Consider the following 18295-nt stretch of genomic DNA (forward strand, 5'->3'; position numbering starts at 1 on the left):
TGTGCATAATTAAATACCATATATTTATTTTATTGGAATTTTATTTTCTTCCAAAATACATGATATTTAATTGATTTTAGACATATATTTTTAGTGTCTACAAAATGCCCCATCGAGACTTGTTTAAGCCGACGCAAAATGTTTAAGGCGTGAACGAGTCTCGAAACATAGAAAAAGAATTTTTTTTTTTTTTTTAATGGCGTTTTTTTTTCTTTTGCCATTTTTTTTTTTTTTTTTTTTTTTGCATTTTTTTTGTAAATGGCGTTTTTGCCATTTTTTTTATGCAATTTTTTTTTTTTTTTTTTTTTTTTTTGGATTTTTTTTTTGTAAATGGCGTTTTTGCCATTTTTTTTATGCAAATTTTTTTTTTTTTTTTTTTTTTTTGGATGGTGTTTTTGCCAAAAAATTATATATATATATACACATCATATATATATATATATATTCTTTCCTTTATTCTTTGTTTTTATTTTTATCTTCCTTCCTTTTTTTTTATTTCCTTATCTTCTTCCTCCCCTTATACATGTCTTTCCATATCTCAATTTTTTTTTAGACACTATATAAACCCCTCACCATGAGAGAACTTTATCATTCTCAACTTCTCACATTTTGATTTCTCTCATTCTAGGGTAGGCTTATTTCTCTTGTGTTGTTTTTTTTTTTTTTTTTTTTTTTTTTTGATCTTTGCTTATATATATTTTTTTGTAGACGAGATGGCTTACTTCAAGGATGTCTCCTCCCCCTCTGGAAACGCCGAGTTGGTGATTTGCGAGTTTGAAGGTCAACCGCTGGACAAGGCGACTCGTCTATTGGTGCATCCACCACTCATAGGACGCGGAGCTGCTCGCCCTCGCTTGGAGGTCCCAAATTTCCCAAAGACGTGGTCTCGGAATGTCGCTGGCGGAAAGCATACCTTGCAATCCTCACTTCATCAACACGTGTCAAACGATGTTCTTCCACTTCCAACCTTGGGGCGGCGGATCATGGATGGGGCGTGCGTTTGGAATGGTCTTCCTTCTTTTGATGGCAACTTTTCGTACGTGGCCGGCTATTGGGAATGGGCGGAGGATGTGCTGGATCGATGCGAGATTCCACTAAAGAGAGGATGCATTTACGATGCGGTCTATGCTTCCTTGTTCTCCTACGACTATTCTCCGGAGATCGTCAAGGCCGTTTGCGAGGCGTGGTGTCCCAAAACCAACACCCTTTTGACTGCCGCCGGTGAAGTGTCGATCTCTCTCCGTGACTTGGCGTCCTTGGCGGGCCTCCCCATACTCGGCTCATTTTACGAAGAGGTGGTACCAAGCGCAAAGGAGCTATATGGCAGTAAAGAGGATAGGAAGCTGGTTCCCCGTTCGTGCCGATACCTGTTGCATGCCTATCACCTTCTTCGGAGTCGTGACAAAGGTCGACGAGGCGTCCGCACAACCGACTGGATTTCTTTTTGGTGCGAAAAGACCGTCAAATACGAGCGTCCTCAAATTCGTCGTGGCAAGGAGTCTACTCGTTCTTCTCGGCCTGATGCGACTTACAATCCTACCGGAGAGATTGGTGCCCACGAGCCATGGTCGAAGGCGCAGGAGTCATCTTTTGCCAAACTCAAAGTTGGACGGGAGCACCTTGAGGAGACTTTCCTCGCAGCGTTCCTTTCTTGTTGGCTTTGCATCTTTGTGCTTCCGCTCGACGATGTTGGTTTGATACGTCCTTCGACTTTCAAGATGGCAAGTGTCCTAGCGTCGGGATTTCCAGTAAGCTTGGCCATTCCAGTCTTAACCAGTATTTATAAGGGGCTAAACCAGATCGCAGATTCATCATGTCCTGGGAAAGTTCGGTCGACAATTCCTCTCCACTTTTTGACCGGATGGATCGCTGAGTATTTTCAGACCCACTACGGCGTATGGAAGGGAATCCGTGGTCCGGGGATGGTGAAGCACTCCGGGGCTGTTAGTGCTCGTGCGTATAGAGCAGATGTTGCATGCCGGAAGATTTTACGTGGTGACTACTTTCGTTGGGCTTGCACCATGATCACGAAAGATTTCGACGTACGGTTTGTTGATGACGGGAAGCGCGAAGACTACGAGCAAGAATACTTCATCTCCATTCGCTCTTGTTTTCTGACTTTGCGGGATGGATTTCGATGCTTCGTGGAGCCGTATAGTCCCCACCGTTTTTGCCGTCAATTTGGTTTTTTCCAAGAGATTCCCGGAGTTCTTTTGAAAGACGTCCGTTGCTGCGCTTTTGAGGAAGGCTATCAACATTGGCACCAAAGTACTTACTTGAAATCTTCAGCCGAAGTTATTCTTCCACGCATTCCTGCGATTCCGAGGGGATTTTCTTCCGACGTATACAAGAAGTGGTGGACTCAAGTTTGCGGGTCTTTCTTGGATAAGTATATCCCGCCGGTACAAAAGACCACCGATCAGACCAAGCCATCGGATAAAGCTCGAAAAATGCCGCTACTTATCTCGGGTGTTCCTGAGAGGAACAATGGAAATTCAAGTACTCACAATGTCGGTTCTTCAAAGCGGGCGGTACCCTCTGTCTCTGAACGAAGTAGTAGTGAGCATGATGTTCATTGGAAGCGAGCTCGTCGAGATCCTCATATCATCAACCCGTCAAGTCCTCGTTCGAGCCGACACCATTCTTCGAGCAATTTCGCGAGAGAGGTAACTTCTATCTCTCTTTTTTTTTTTTTTTTTTTTTTTTTTTTGACATGATCCGTTTTTTTTTATCCCCTTTTTCAGTTGGAGCAAAGAATCCCGAGTATGGATGAAAAGATGGCGAGCCGAGATTCTATTGTTGAGGTGATTGGAGAAAGCAGAGGTGTTTGCAATAAGCAAGTAAAGGATGCTCCAACCAAGCCAATAGTTGTTCATTCCGTTGTGCCCGCGGTTTCAGAATTCTGTGGCGCGAATTTTGTGAAAGAGATCCAACGCGAATATATAGGAAAAGTATGGTCGGATCTTCGGGGTAAGCTTTTGAGGACACCAGCTCGTTTGCTTTCCTCGATTAAGGACGAGGTTGATGTAGTGCTCCAATCAATGAAAAGCTTTCAGTATTCTGACATTTCTCATATTGAGGACCGAGTCAAGGCCCTTTTTGATGACGCTGCATCTTTTGATGAGGCATGTTCTGACTCGATCGACGCCGTATCCTTAGCGGCTCGTAACCAACAGATTTCCGAGATCAAAGATCGACTGTCGCACCTTGAGACGAGGCATGTTGAGGAGTGCGAAGCTATTAAGGAGTTAGAGGGGTGTGTGGAGAATATTGACGTGAAGCTTCGCTCTTTACAAGAGCAAAAAAGAGAGAATATTTCCCTTATTAAGCGACGTCAAGGAGTTAATGAGAATATCACCATTCAAATTGTTGAAGTCAAGGATGAACTCGCCGCTGTAGAGAATGTCCCCGCGCAAGACGAAGAATACTTAAAAAGCTTAGAAGAGTTGTTGGATATTAGCAAAGAAGAGTTGTATAATCTTAATGTTTAAGATCAATTTGTACTCTTCATTTTGATTGCCAATCAATAAATTTAAATTCTCTCTTCTTTTTTTTTTTATATATATATATATTTTTTTTTTTTGAGCATTTTTTTTTTTTTCACCCAAATCCTTTATCACTTATTTATTTATTTCTTTATTTATTTGACTGAACTTGAAGGTATATCTCAAGCTGCCTACGTACCCGGTAAAGGGATCAAGTCATAACGTAGTTCAAAGCAACTTGAATTTGCTTTTATTGTTATTTTGCAGTTTATCCTCATGCTAAGGAGTCTTGATTTGATTTGAAGGTCTCACGCATAATATCTTTTGAGGAACCTCCCGTTGATTGGCCCTATCCGGAGTCCGTCTTGAGATGTCAACTTGTATGCACCATTCGTGTAAACCTGAGTGACAACGTAGGGTCCATCCCACTTGGATAAAAATTTATTTCCCGAACGAAAGTTGATCACAATGGGCCTTCTCACAGCAAGAACCAAGTCCCCAATTTGAAAGGATCGTGATTTGACTTTTTTATTGTAAGCTCGAGACAATCGTGCTTGATAACACTCCAGTCTTTGTTGAGCTTGTAGTCTTTTCTCGTCGAGAGCCTCTAGCTCTTCGAGTCTTAATCTGACATTTTCTTCAGTCGTCAATTCTTCCTGGAGAGCAATCCTTAGTGAAGGAATTTGTCTTTCCAATGGGAGGACAGCTTCGACCCCATATACAAGTGAGTATGGTGTCGCTTGTGTTGGAGTGCGGAATGTAGTACGATAGGCCCACAAAGCTTCACCGATGCGGTCATGCCAATCTCTTTTTGATTTGGAGACAACCTTTTTCAGCAAGTTACAAAGTGTTTTATTGAATGCCTCTGCGAGTCCATTTGCCGGTGCATAATACATTGAGGACTTCTTTTGTTGAAAGCCAAACTTTTCACAAAGCTTGTCGATGTGAGTATTGGCAAAAGATCTTCCATTATCAGTGATGATACACCGAGGAACTCCATAACGGTAAATGATGTTGACTCGTATGAAGTCAGCTACCGTCTCCTTTTTGACTTCTTTCAAAGGAACTGCTTCTGCCCATTTGGAGAAGTAGTCTGTTGCGGCCAAGATATAGAGATGTCCAGCGGACGACTTTGTGAGTGGTCCTACAACGTCCATGCCCCAGGTATCGAATGGCCACGAAGCAATAGTTGGGTGCAATGGTTCCGGTGGTTGATTGATAAAGTTAGCATGGAATTGACACGGTTGGCAGCTCCGTGCGAATTCTATACAGTCTTTAACCATGGTTGGCCAATAATACCCCATCCTCTTTATTCGGAAGTGTAACTTTGGGCCAGCTTGATGAGCTCCACAGATTCCGGCATGAGTTTCCTCCATAGCTTGTTTGGCTTGATGATTGCCGAGGCATCGAAGGAACATGTTCTCGAACGACCGACGATAGAGTATGCCGTTGAAGTAGGCGTAGCGTGCAGCTCTTCTTCGGATATCTGCTCGTCTGCGCGGGTCACTCGGGAGCTTGTCATATTTTAAGAAATCTAATATTGGTTGCCGCCAATCTTCTTCTTCTTCTTCAATTTCAAACACCTCGATGAGGTGATTTACTTCTTTATCAACACATTCTTCTTCTTCATACTTGCAGGAATCCACCCAAACTTTGCGTATCGAAATATACACCTGTTGATCCGGGATGGATAGAGTCGATGCCAATTTAGCCAGGGCGTCGGCTTGCCCATTCTCTTTCCTTGGGACATATTCAATAGAGACATCCCCGAGTAACTCAATGAGTGCCTTAGCATACTTTAAGTAAGGCATTAGTTCTGGTTTCTTCACTTCAAACTCTCCAGTGATTTGATTTACAACCAGCTTGGAATCCCCGTATACTTGAAGTTGGCGTTGCTTGATATCTACCGCCATTTTTAGGCCGAGGATGAGTGCTTGATACTCAGCCACATTATTTGAACACTTTTCTTTTAAGGCAAAAGAGTATGGAAGGACTTCTCCTTGTGATGTGACAAATATTACTCCGGCTCCAGCTCCATTTTTGTGTGATGAGCCGTCAAAATACATTTTCCATGGTGGGGTGATTTCGAGAAAAAGCGCGTCTTCATCAGGGAAGTCGTCAGACAACTCCCACTCAGCAGGGATGGGATGATCAGCAAGGAAGTCAGCCAATATTTGTCCTTTTACAGCTTTCTGTGGTACATATATGATTTCGAATTGTTGCAGCTGCAGGTACCACCTCGCGAGTCGATCAGAAAGGACAGGCTTTGACATGACATATTTCAAGGGATTTGCTTTGGACACCAACCGGATAGTGTGCGCTTGGAAGTAATGCTTCAACTTTTTTATGGCGAAGATGAGCGCCAAGCATGTCTTTTCCACCGGTGAATAGTTTAGTTCATTTGGTGTCATCATTCTGCTGAGGTAGTAAAGGGCATTTTCTTTCCCTTTATTGGCTTCCTGTGCTAACAAAGCTCCAACTGAACGCTCTTGTGCAGCGATGTAAAGCGTCAACGGATGTCCAGGAATTGGGGCTGTCAGCACTGGTGGTTTTGTCAAGTAGTCTTTGATACTTTGGAATGCCTTCTTGCATGCTTCATCCCAATGGAAAGGCACTCCCTTCTTCATGATTCGGCTGAAAGGTTGACATCGTCCAGCGAGGTTAGAGATAAATCTTCTTATATATGCTAATTTTCCTTGTAAGCTTTTTAGCTCGTGGATGTTACGAGGCTCAGGCATTTTTGTGATGGCATCTATCTTTGCCTGTTCAATCTCAATTCCACGACTATGGACAATGAATCCGAGGAATTTTCCGGAGGTGACTCCAAAAGCGCATTTGAGAGGATTCATTTTTAATTGGTAGCGCCTCAACCTTTCAAAAACCTTTCTTAAGTCTTGCAGGTGATCTTCTTTTCTCTTGGATTTGACAACCAAGTCGTCAACATAGCACTCTACATTTTTGTGTAGCATGTCATCAAAGATCTTTTGCATTGCTCTTTGGTAGGTTGCCCCAGCATTTTTCAATCCGAAAGGCATAACTTTGTAACAGTAGATACCTTTCGGTGTACGAAAGGCGGTTAACTCTTCGTCTTCAGGTGCCATACGAATTTGGTTATATCCAGATGATCCATCCATAAAAGAAAGCGCTTCATGTCCTGTCGTTGCATCAATCATCAATTCAGTTATGGGTAAAGGAAAATCATCTTTTGGGCATGCTTCGTTTAAATCTCGGAAATCCACACAAACTCGGATTTGTCCATTCTTTTTCTTTACAGGCACGATATTGGAAATCCATTGGGGGTATTTGACTTCCCGGATGAACCCCACTTCAATGAGTTTGTTGACTTCATTTTCTATTTGAGGGATGAGTTCAGGACGGAATCTTCGTTGTGCTTGCTTCACAGAGCGAGCTCCTTTCTTCACACCTAGATGGTGGACCGCAACTTTCGGGTCTAAGCCGGGCATTTCTTTATATGACCAAGCGAAGACATCTTGGAATTCGTTGAGAAGTCGGATGTAGGCATTCATATCATCCTCACCCAGCTCTTTGTTGACATAGACAGGTCTTGGGTGATCTTCATTTCCCAAGTTGACTTCTTCTAACTCGTCCACTGCAGCTTTGATACCTTCTTCGAGCGCGGCGGGTGCATTTCCTGCATCTTCTTCAATCATTGTTTCTTCTCCCCCTTCAGTGATGTAGCAGGATGATGCAACACTTTCTTCATTATCTTCTTTGGGTTTGGTGAAGACAACGGTTTGCCATTTAGCCTTTAAAACTTTACCGCAATGTATCGTCATTTTTGTTTGACGCGTCATGCGGGATGGAAAGCGGCTCTTGATTTCTTCATCCATCTCCACATATTTTGTTGATGTGGAATTCGTCTTGTTTTTCTTTTATTGATCTTTGGTCCTAACCTTGTGAAGACAGAAGGTTTTAGCCTCTCGAAAACCGATACTCTTGCATTCTTCCCCTTTTGAGGTGAATTGGAAGACAAAGTCTCGCTTTCGGTGATATGATGATTTGCAGCCCTTTTGATAGCGATGCGTACGGGAGCTTGTGGCATGTACCCAAGACCAGCCCTCGAACCTTGGGTTGTCTGTGGTGGTAACTTTCCCAGCAGTGATTCCTCATTTGGATTATATCCAGCTTTTGTGAGAAGTTTGTAGGCTTTTGGGCCAAAGCTTTTGTCCTTTTGCAATCGCATAGCCTCTATTTTTTCCTCTTTTCCATTCCTTGTCTGCGATGGGGGGATTGGGTTGAGTGAGGTCTTCGGAAGAGTCAAATCTTTTAGAGGCTCAATTAATGAGTCTGCAGAACCTGAGGCAGGTGTTTTTTCTTTATCTCTTAACTTTGCCCCCAAGTTTGGTTGTGGTGCTTTGACATCTTCATGTACCTTGGATTTTTTTGCTTCTGTAGAGAAATATTTGGCGTCCGCAAAGTGTGACTCGGCTTCTGCATATGGCTTTGTGTCTCCAAGAACTTTCTTTGTCACTCCATTTTGAGCGTATTTGAAGCATTGGTGCCACGTTGATGGAACTACACCATTCTCATGTATCCATGGTCTTCCCAAAAGAACGTTGAAAGATGTCTTTGCGTCTATCACGTAGAACAAAGGGTTAGTTTCCATTTCATCGATTAAGAGTCTCAATCTTATGGTGCCAAGTGCTCTTTGCCCCTCTTGATTGTATCCATGTATTGTCATACGACTCTCGAATAACTGATCTACTGGTATTCCCAATTTTTGCAATGTGTATAGAGGAAGGACATTGACTGCAGCTCCTCCGTCTAAGAATATCCGGTTAATCCTTTGTTCATGGATATAACCCATGACCAGTAATGGACGATTATGGGGTTTGGATCCTAACACCAAATCTTCATCAGTGAAAGTTATCGTGGCACATTCTTCACTCGATTTGTCTCTGATCGCCTTGCCACCTTTCTCGGTAGTGAGACAATATGATTCTTTGTCTTTTATGTCAACTTCGAGAGACCCGAACATGATTGAAGTGACATTAACAGAAGCAGAATCGTCTTCAAGGGTGATCTTTCCTTCATGAGCCAACTCCATGACTTTGTCTTTAAAGATGAAACAGTTATGGATGGGATGTCCTACGACACGATGGTATTTGCAATATCTTGGGTCATCAACCTTTCCAGCTTCCTCCGGTCTTTTTGAATTCGGAAGTTCAATGAGGTTTTCTCTGAGTAGATCGTCAAAGATTCCCGAGACGTCAGAATCCAGGAAAGGATAAGTTTTGGATTGCAACTCTTTAAGGGTTGGCCTTGGCGGTCTTTCTGTCTGAGTTGATTGTCTTTTCCTTGCAACTTCCTTTTCTTTACTTTGGATCTTCATAGGTGCTTTGGTCGTCGCTTTTATGGCCAAGGCTTCTTTTCCAAAAGATTTGATAGGGGCGTTGTTCCCCTTCTTTGCGGCATCATATCTTTCGTATCTTTTTGCTTTTGAAGATTCTTGAACTGGTGGTCCGTGCATCCCGCTTGAAGCCATACTTAACTCCATGTCATGAGCGCGGGTAGCAAGTTCTTCGAAAGTGTGGGGTCGGATCCCTTGCAGGATGTATTTCAACCCCCAGTGCATTCCTTGGACGCACATCTCTATACCGGAGGCCTCAGACAACCGGTCTTTGCAGTTCAAGCTCAAACTCCTCCAGCGGTTGATGTAGTCGATTGCTGGTTCATCTTTCCATTGACGAGTATTGGTGAGTTCTGTCATACTGACGGTCCTTTTTGTGCTGTAGAACCGGTTCAAGAACTCGTACTCCAACTGCTCCCAACTGTCGATGGAACCAGCCTCCAGGTCGATATACCAGTCGAAGGCGTTGCCTTTTAATGACCGTACGAACTGCTTTACCAAGAGATCGCCGTATGTCCCAGCGTTGTTGCATGTTTCCATGAAGTGTGCCACATGCTGCTTTGGGTTGCCTTTGCCATCAAATTGTTGGAACTTTGGTGGTTGATATCCCAACGGCATCTTGAGGGCGTCGATCCTTGAAGTGTAAGGCTTGGCATACATATTTGTTGGCCTTGAACTTCCTTCAAACTCCCTTTTGAGAGCTCCTTTGATATACTCGTCAAGTTGGGATAGATGGATGAAAGAGTCAGATGATGTTTGAAACGGCATTGGTCCCGCCATTTTTTCTTTACCGTGGCGTTGATCCATGGATGTTTCTGCTTCATTTTGGGCCTCCGAAGCATTCTGGTTGGTTGGTTCCGGCTTGTCCAATTTTGCAAGCAGTTTTGCGATGACATTGTCTTGTTGCTGCATGTGTTGAGACATCCCTTCAACAACTTTGGCCAGTGCAACAAGTTGGTCTTCTATGTTTGAAGCGTTCGTGGTCATCACCGGGGCATAACTCGATGCGGTCGAACGAGTTGCAACTTCTTGAGGGGTGCCCGGTGCGGAGGTACTCTTGAAGCTTTCGTCCTCCTCATAGAGTGAGTTTTGCTCTGTGATTTTCGGATGTGCATCCTCGGAAAATGACAGTACTCTTTTAGCCATACTTCGTGTCATCACTCCAGCATTCATTGAAGCACTTGAGGTTCTTGATGTAGTAGCAGCGACTCCTTTGGCGGTGGCGGCTAGAGCAGCAGCTTTCGACACAGCATTGGAAGTCTTGATTTTGTAGGAAGCCATTGATTGTTTGAGAATTCGACGGAAAGAGAGATGAAAGGTAGAGATGTCCCACTGGGCGTGCCAAAAATCTGTAGACAAAAAAATTGTGTTATATTTTTATAAACACAAAATTTGTACAAATTATATTTGTATTTAAATTTAATGCGGGTCCTATTCTCTATTCGGATCCTTTGATTCTCTCTCCGGGTCGATCCATTTTTCCAATTTGGATTTGGGTGGCTTCTTTGATCCGAAGGGATTTTGGTCTTCGGTTTGACTTCGCCGGCTTTTGAAGGACTTTGGTATCCATGTTGGCGATTTTGATCGTCGGCTTCGGATTGATGCCTCCTTTGGATGATCCGACGGAATTTGATCTTTGAGGGAGAGATTTAGTGCTCCATAACGCTTTTGGCGGCGTGTCCCTTTGACTTTTGGATCGAAGAGGGCCTGGTTTGCGCCTTTTATGAAGAACGCGACGAACATCTTCAAGCTTTGGGAGCGACTTTGGAGGCTCTTCCTTGGCTTTGATGGATTCCTCGATAGCTTTGAGAGATTTGATCCTTCCTCCGGCTCGGACATACGACGAAGAACGTTAACTTCATCGATTCGTCAACCAATATTGGATCATTTGTCCAAATCGGTGACTTTTCGACGAAGAACGCTTCGAAGGACACGAAGAACAATGAAGAACATTGCAGAGAGTCTAGAGAGACTTACCCTTGCGCGAGTCTTCAAATGAACTTCGGTGTCTAAATGAATTGGCCAAGGCTCCTATTTATAGGGGAGGGTGGCCTTGGCTTCCTTTTCGGATGGTGCCACGTGGATGGAAAGATTTTATAATCTTTCCTTTTCCCTCGGATGCCGTTTTCCATTTTTGACGGATTTGATTATGCACCTTCCTTTCTCGTCAAAATCTTTATATCATTGCCTTTTTTGGAAGATATTAATTTATATACTTCCTTTATTGACAAGATCTTTATATCATTGCCTTGTTTGGAAGATATTAATTTATATACTTCCTTTATTGACAAGATTAATTTATTTTGCTGCCAAATTTATTATGGCTCTATTTATGCACGTAATATTTGTACGATATCTTCCATTTTAAGCAGATTTTGCATTAATGGTTGATATTTATTGTACAAAAATTAACATATGTGCATAATTAAATACCATATATTTATTTTATTGGAATTTTATTTTCTTCCAAAATACATGATATTTAATTGATTTTAGACATATATTTTTAGTGTCTACAATTATAATTTTGTTGTTTTCAATTAAAACATACAAAATTTATGTACAAAATATTACCTCTAATTACTGTTTCAGCTAAACTATAACAAAAATCAGAATCTACAAAATCCAAAATCAAACACATCAAAGATATTTTAAACTTTTAAATAATGCCATAAAAAAAAAGTTCTTTGCTGATTATAAAGAATAAAAAGAATCCGGCAAATGTGAAATTACGAATAATGCTTTGCTGATTATGCAGTTCTTCCTTTTTTCTTGGTATCCCCACATTTATTTATTTACTTATCAATCCATTCCCTTTTATCTACAAATGATATCTTGATGGATATAAAACAAATAACTACCATTGACCCAAATATTAAATATAGTAGAATAAATAAATAAAATATTTTGCATCTGTTTAACAAGGATTTGCTTTTTATATATATATTTTTTAATATTAGTATTATATTGGATTGTAATAAAAAAAAGACAAAAATACACCTATTAGTATGGTGTAATATAAAAGTAATGGCATTTGTGTAATATATTGTAAGTTGAAAGGGTATTTATTATGTTAGGTAGGTAGTACAATTACTAAACTAGAAAATAGTAACTTTGTTTTGGGACAGACAAAAATAAAAAATGGTAACATTTCAATAAGACGGATGAAGTATAAAATTATTACAAAAAAATTAATAATAAAGTAACAATGTAAGTAGAAAAAATAATGAGAAAATTTGTTTATTATAAATAAATTATATATAAATTTAAATGACATTTAAAAAGAATATGATATAATCATTCCAGACTAATAGAGTATAGTACTCCATTCGTCTCGTATAAAAAGTAACATTTGTTTTCTCTACGTAAATTTTTAAATATTAGTATTATATTACAGTGAAAAAGACGAAAATATTCTTATTAGTATTGTATAATATAAATATTGTGACATTTGTGAAAGAATATTTATTATGTTAAGTAAGTAATATAATTACTAAATTAAAAATTAGTATCTTTATTTTGGAATTGACGAAAATGAAAATAAATTCTTTTTTTTTATGGGACGGAGGGAAGGAGTATTTTTTTTAAATTTAATATTTTCAAAGTTTTGAAAAGTCATCTTCAATTGTGTGGAGCATCACTCTAACCCAAAAAAATACATGTGTTAATTGTCTAGTTACATTTCATTAACTAATCAATGTAATTATTATGTTATTTAAGTGGGACCCGCAGTGGCAATAAAAAGGTATGTTAGTTTAAAGGATATCTTTCTATTTATCTATCTAGCCCTAGGCCAATTTACTGCTGCACGCGTCGGCGCGATAACGAAGGATCTGTTTGGTTACCAACCTACAATATTCAAATTATCCTACAAATTACCTGTACAATTAGTTCTCGAACAAACGCGAAATATTTTTCCAAGTCATCCCCAAATGACCGATCGAAACGTCTTCAATTTAATAAGCAGTAATTGGCTTTCTGGCTTTTTTGTTATTTTTATTTTTATTTTTCCTGAATATTACTCCCTCCGTCCATCCCGCGAAATTAATCACGTTTTTTTTTAGCGCAGAATTTTAAAAAAATAGTTTATATAATTAATTAGTGTGATTAATTAATATAATATATATAATAAAATATTATTTTAACTATTTTATGTGACGAAATATTGAAATAAAAGTTAAAATATTTTTTAATTAAATTTAAATTTAAATTTAATGTTTTATTTATTGAAATTATTTTATTTTAAAAAAATATTATTATATTGATTGTAAATTATACAATTAGATAAAAAGAAAAAAAAATTGTTTTTTTCTTTTCTTTTCTTTTTTTTTTTATAAGAGAAATAGAACTAAAAGAATTTTGTATAGATCCTACATTAATTAATGTTATATGTTATATAGTTAATTAAGTTTGATTTATATTTGTTAAATATATTTTGATTTAATAAATTTTACACAAAATAAAAAAATATCAATTGTTACAAAACAAATAAAAATGGAAAAAATGTATAAATTAAGACACTAATGTAAATATTTTTATAATTTTTTCTTAATTTATATTATATTTTGATATAATAATTAATATTTAAAAATTAACACGTATAATGTAGATAAAATTCTTAGAGCCGAATAAATATAATATTAAAAAATTAAAAGTATATGAAAATAAGACCTTAGGACGGAGTAGTATTAAAAATGATAAAAGCACCCTGGTAGGACAATAGCTGTCGCTGTCACCGTCCGGTGACCGTCGCTCTCATCACACACTACCAAATAATCAATCTTTTTATTCTCAAATAATAATAATAATAATAAAAGCTTTTATTCTCAATGCGTGTCGTTTTCCTATATATATATCCATTCACCATTATTTGTGGGTATATTTAATTTGTATTTCAAATCAATTTTTATGGTTCTTCTCCTTTTCAAATTTTATTATTATTATTATTATTATTATTATTATTATGTTTTGTTATAAAAAAATAAAAAATTTAACTTTAATAAAGAAATCCATATATTTAATTTATCAAATATAAAAGAAAATATTAATTAATACGTATTCAGTTTAAAATTTGTGCAACAAAACATGACAGTATTTTTATTATATATATGTTTAATAAAGAAATCCATATATGTTTAATATATATATTTTTTTCAAGTATTTTTATTTTTGATAAAATTATTAAATTGAAACATATTTAACAAATATAGAAAAAGTATAGACAAATCAAAAAAAAAAAAAAAATTGCAAAAGTATTTGGAATAAAAATAATATATTTTTATTAAAAATCGTACAATATAAATAATATTAGATTTGAAATTATACAAGACATATCGAGATTGTTTCTCTCACATAAAATATTACATTCAAACCAAAATATAAAATAAAACCATTAAAAGAATCCCAAATTTTTTGATGTCATAGTGTTAATGAAAATAAAAGTTTTGATATGACGATTTTTACCCAAAAAATAAATAAATAAAATATTAACAATGTGAAATTAGTTTTGAAGACAAAAAAAATTATAAAAATATATTATTTAAAAAAATTAAATATTAAAAGTCATTCATGATAAAAACAAGAAATAAAATACAATGAACATGAGTAGTGTGTTTTTTTTTATCTTCTTGTTTTGTAATGCATAATTTTTTGTTCCTTTTTATATAAATAATTATTAAAAGCAATAAGAATGTGTAATAAAACTTTAGAACATTTAATAAAAAAATAAATATAGAGCATACCGTGTTTGAGTGTAGCAACCAATATTCATATATATATATATATATATATAACTAAATATAGAATAATAGGTCGCATTCCATATGTTGTGGCAACATTCAATTTTTGCACGACAAGATGCGGTTTGTCTTTTTTATTATTTTAAACTAAAATTAAAATTATTTATTTTATACATTTCTAATAAAGTATACTACTATTAATTCTCACGAAACATTATATCAAAAATATTATTTAAATAAAAATTAAAATTAATCATTTTAAATTAATTTTATTTATGATTTTTGTTTTTTATGATTTTGAATTGAAATTATTATTATTTATTTTGTATGAATTCTAATAAAAATACATATTTTTTTATAAAATATTATATTAAAATACTATTTAAATTAAAAAAAAAATCAAATCAATAAACCACGACCAAATATTTTTAATTTTTTTTATAAATAATAAAAATTTTAGTATTTGAATGTAATGTTTTGTATAATAAAATAAATATTAGATATAATATATTTAAAATTTAGTATTAATAGACATTACAATTTTTTTTCAAATGTGTGTATCATAGACAACAATATGGATTTATTTCTAGGATTTTAGTTTTGCATTTTTAAGATTTTTTCATTTGAAATTATTTAACTATGTATATTTTGATATTTTTAAAATAATTTTTTTTTAAAAAAAAATATAGTATAATATTTTATATAAAAATATATACAAAATTGTTTATAATTTTTATGGGTTGAAAGGTTTGTACCAAATGTATTTTATAACATAATCTCTTAAAATGAGACCCATTGTGTGTTCTGCCAAGAGAAAGAAAGTTCGTAATTAAACAGAAATTAAATTCTAATAATATATAAAATAAAATTCAAAAAAAAAAAAAAATACTCCCTCCGTCCCACATAATTTGTCTCTATTTTCTATTTTCGTCCGTTCCACATAATTTATCATTTGCTTTTTTTAAAAATTAATTATACACTTTAATCATATTTTAAAATTTAAAATTTAATTTTTTTTAATTTTAATTTATAATTATTTTTAGTAAATAATAATTATTTTTACTAATATATTTTTTAATTACTTACTAATTATATTTTACCTAAATTTATGTATCTACGGTAATACATGGGACGGAGGGAGTAATAAATAAATGACATAATTCAATTGGTGAGAGTGAAGAGACCGGTGTTACGTGGCCTTTTTGAAGCATTAAATGGCGTAATTCAATTGGCGGGTGTGGAAAGACAGGTGTTATGGGGCTCTTATAAGGATTTAAAAATATTGTACTAACAACAATATTATTTTTTATTTTTGTTTGTTTTAAAACAAATATTATTTTATAATTTAGTAATTTATTATGTAACTAACATAGATAATACATCTAGAATTTTTAATATATTATACAAATATCATTATTTTTTATCACACAATTTAATTAGGGCATTTTTGTTTTTTTTTTACTATAAATCAATATAATACTAATATTCAAAATCTACGTGCAAAAAATAAATGTTACTCTTTTTTCGGAACGGAGGTAGTATAAAATTTTTAAATATTCGCTACGTCCCTTATCTATGTATCCGTTTGTTTTTTTGCACATGATATGATATGAATAAAGTAGAAAATACTCAAATAACCTTGTTAGTATTGTGTGACATAAATGTAATGATATTTGTGTAATATATTATAAGTTGTAAGGACATTATTAATGTCAGTGGAAAATATTGTTACTAAAAAAAAAGAAATAGATATTTTGTTATGAGATAGATTAAAATAGAAAAATAGATAGATTGTTAAGGGGCGGAAGGAGTATAAAGTTTTTTTATACTATCTCCGTCTAGCGGGTTTCATTTACTTTTTGCGTGTTGATTTTTGAATATTAATTATTATATCAAAATGCAGTACAAATTAAGAAAAAATTAAAAAAATACTTCAATTAGTGTTTTATAATACTGATACAATGATATTTGTACAAAAAATTATACAAATATAAAGATACTTTTTAATATTAAATACAATAATTCAAAATATAAATGTAATCCTTAGAGGCGGACAAATAAAGTAATAATTTTTAAGATATAATAAAACCTTGTGTAGTTTATAAATTATAAGAATTGTGGGGGGATGTTTGTTACAGGTTTTAAAGTTAGAATTTGAAAATTTGAATTATCCCTTAGTCCACATTCTATCTATCTGTTTATTTTTTGTACGTAGATTTTAGTATATTAGTATTACATTGATATGTGGTACAATTAATATACATAAAGACTATTATACCATTTAATATTTATGGTATTAAGTGGTGTTATTTGATGGTATTTGTGTAATATTATATAAAATGTATGGTAATTTTATATTTTAGTGGAAGATACATTTATTAAAAAAAAAATGAAATAAATATGTTGCGATGGACAGACTAAAATGACAAAATATATAAATTGGCCGTGGACGGATAGAGTATTAAAATTTAAATTGAAATAAATGTTTGGTATTTTATAAATATGTCGAAATTAGTTTCCCAACTTAAGGGGTTGAAAGCTGGAATATTTTTATCGATTTAACATTGCCTTGTTTTTTTTGTTACTGAAAATGAAAAAATAAAGTATAATAAAGTGATAATTTTTACTCTTTCCATCTCATAAAAGATGTTTTGTTGGATGTTGACTTGAGAATTAAAGAATAATAGTATTTAATTAAAAATATGTATAAAGTAAATGTAAAAGACTAACTAATTACTCTTACTTTTTGAATAATTTTAAAAAAAGTATGTTAAAATAATAATTATGAATAATTTTGAAAAAATAAGAATATTTTTGTTATAAAGTGACGAATATATTTGCTAAATAAAAGAAATAGAACAAGTATTTTAAAATAAATAGAAATAAAAAAAAAAAGACAATTTGTTTGGGACGAAATAAATAATTTTTAATTGGAATAATGAAGTATAATTTTAGTATTGGAGGGGGAGAGGGGTAAATTAGTAGAATAATAATAATAATAATAATAATAATAATAATAATAATAATAATATCTATATTATAAATATAAATAAAATTTGGGGGTTGGCCTCTTAAATTCTTACTTAGATTCGTGAGATAATTGAAGCGATATTTTAAATATATACTCCATCCGTCCCACGTACCATGTCTGTTACACTGTAGATACGGTATTTTAGGAGGGGTGTAGATAATTAATAATATATTAGTGAAAATAATTACCCGATAATATAAATAATTATAAATTAAGATTAAGATAATTAATTAGTTTAATTAAAAAAATTGAAAAAATAAAAAATTTAAAATGAGATTAAAATTTGTAATTATTTTCCAAAAAAGGAAAATGACATGGTATATAGGACGGACAGAAATGACAACATGGACATGATATGTGGGACGGAGAGAGTAATTTTTAATATAATAAAAAAATAAAAATAGTAATTAATTAATTATTATTTTTTAATTGATAACTATAAAATGAAAATTCATAAATAGAACCGTACAATTTTCAGACAATTGGATTTAAGTAATTTTTCTCTTAAAAATTAAATAATGAAAAATATATATTTACAATATCCGATTAGGAAAGTGTCAGGGCACATGTTTTAGGTAAGAGTTCAGTGGATAGACACTAATTAAATGTTCAACAGCACCGCCATGGGAGGACGGACGACAACAATTTGTTTACCCAATTTATTTTAAAT

The 18295-nt window shown here is 34.5% G+C and overlaps 2 protein-coding genes across 2 annotated transcripts; one reads left to right on the forward strand and one right to left on the reverse strand.

Annotated features, from left to right (window-relative positions):
• The first annotated feature begins 713 nt into the window (after positions 1-713).
• On the forward strand, positions 714-3536 carry LOC127256409 (uncharacterized). The gene is made up of 2 exons (XM_051282414.1): positions 714-2666; positions 2745-3536. The coding sequence occupies exons 1-2, from the start codon at positions 714-716 to the stop codon at positions 3489-3491; spliced, it is 2700 nt and encodes an 899-aa protein (XP_051138371.1). The 3' UTR covers positions 3492-3536.
• Positions 3537-3793: 257 nt separating this feature from the next.
• On the reverse strand, positions 3794-7282 carry LOC127256048 (uncharacterized). The gene is made up of 2 exons (XM_051281879.1): positions 5067-7282; positions 3794-4979 (listed from the first exon to the last, which is right to left on the reverse strand). The coding sequence occupies exons 1-2, from the start codon at positions 7280-7282 to the stop codon at positions 3794-3796; spliced, it is 3402 nt and encodes a 1133-aa protein (XP_051137836.1).
• Positions 7283-18295: the final 11013 nt, after the last annotated feature.

The sequence above is a fragment of the Andrographis paniculata genome, unplaced genomic scaffold, assembly GCF_009805555.1.
Source record: "Andrographis paniculata isolate CXL003 unplaced genomic scaffold, ASM980555v1 Contig55END, whole genome shotgun sequence".
NCBI lineage: Eukaryota > Viridiplantae > Streptophyta > Magnoliopsida > Lamiales > Acanthaceae > Andrographis > Andrographis paniculata.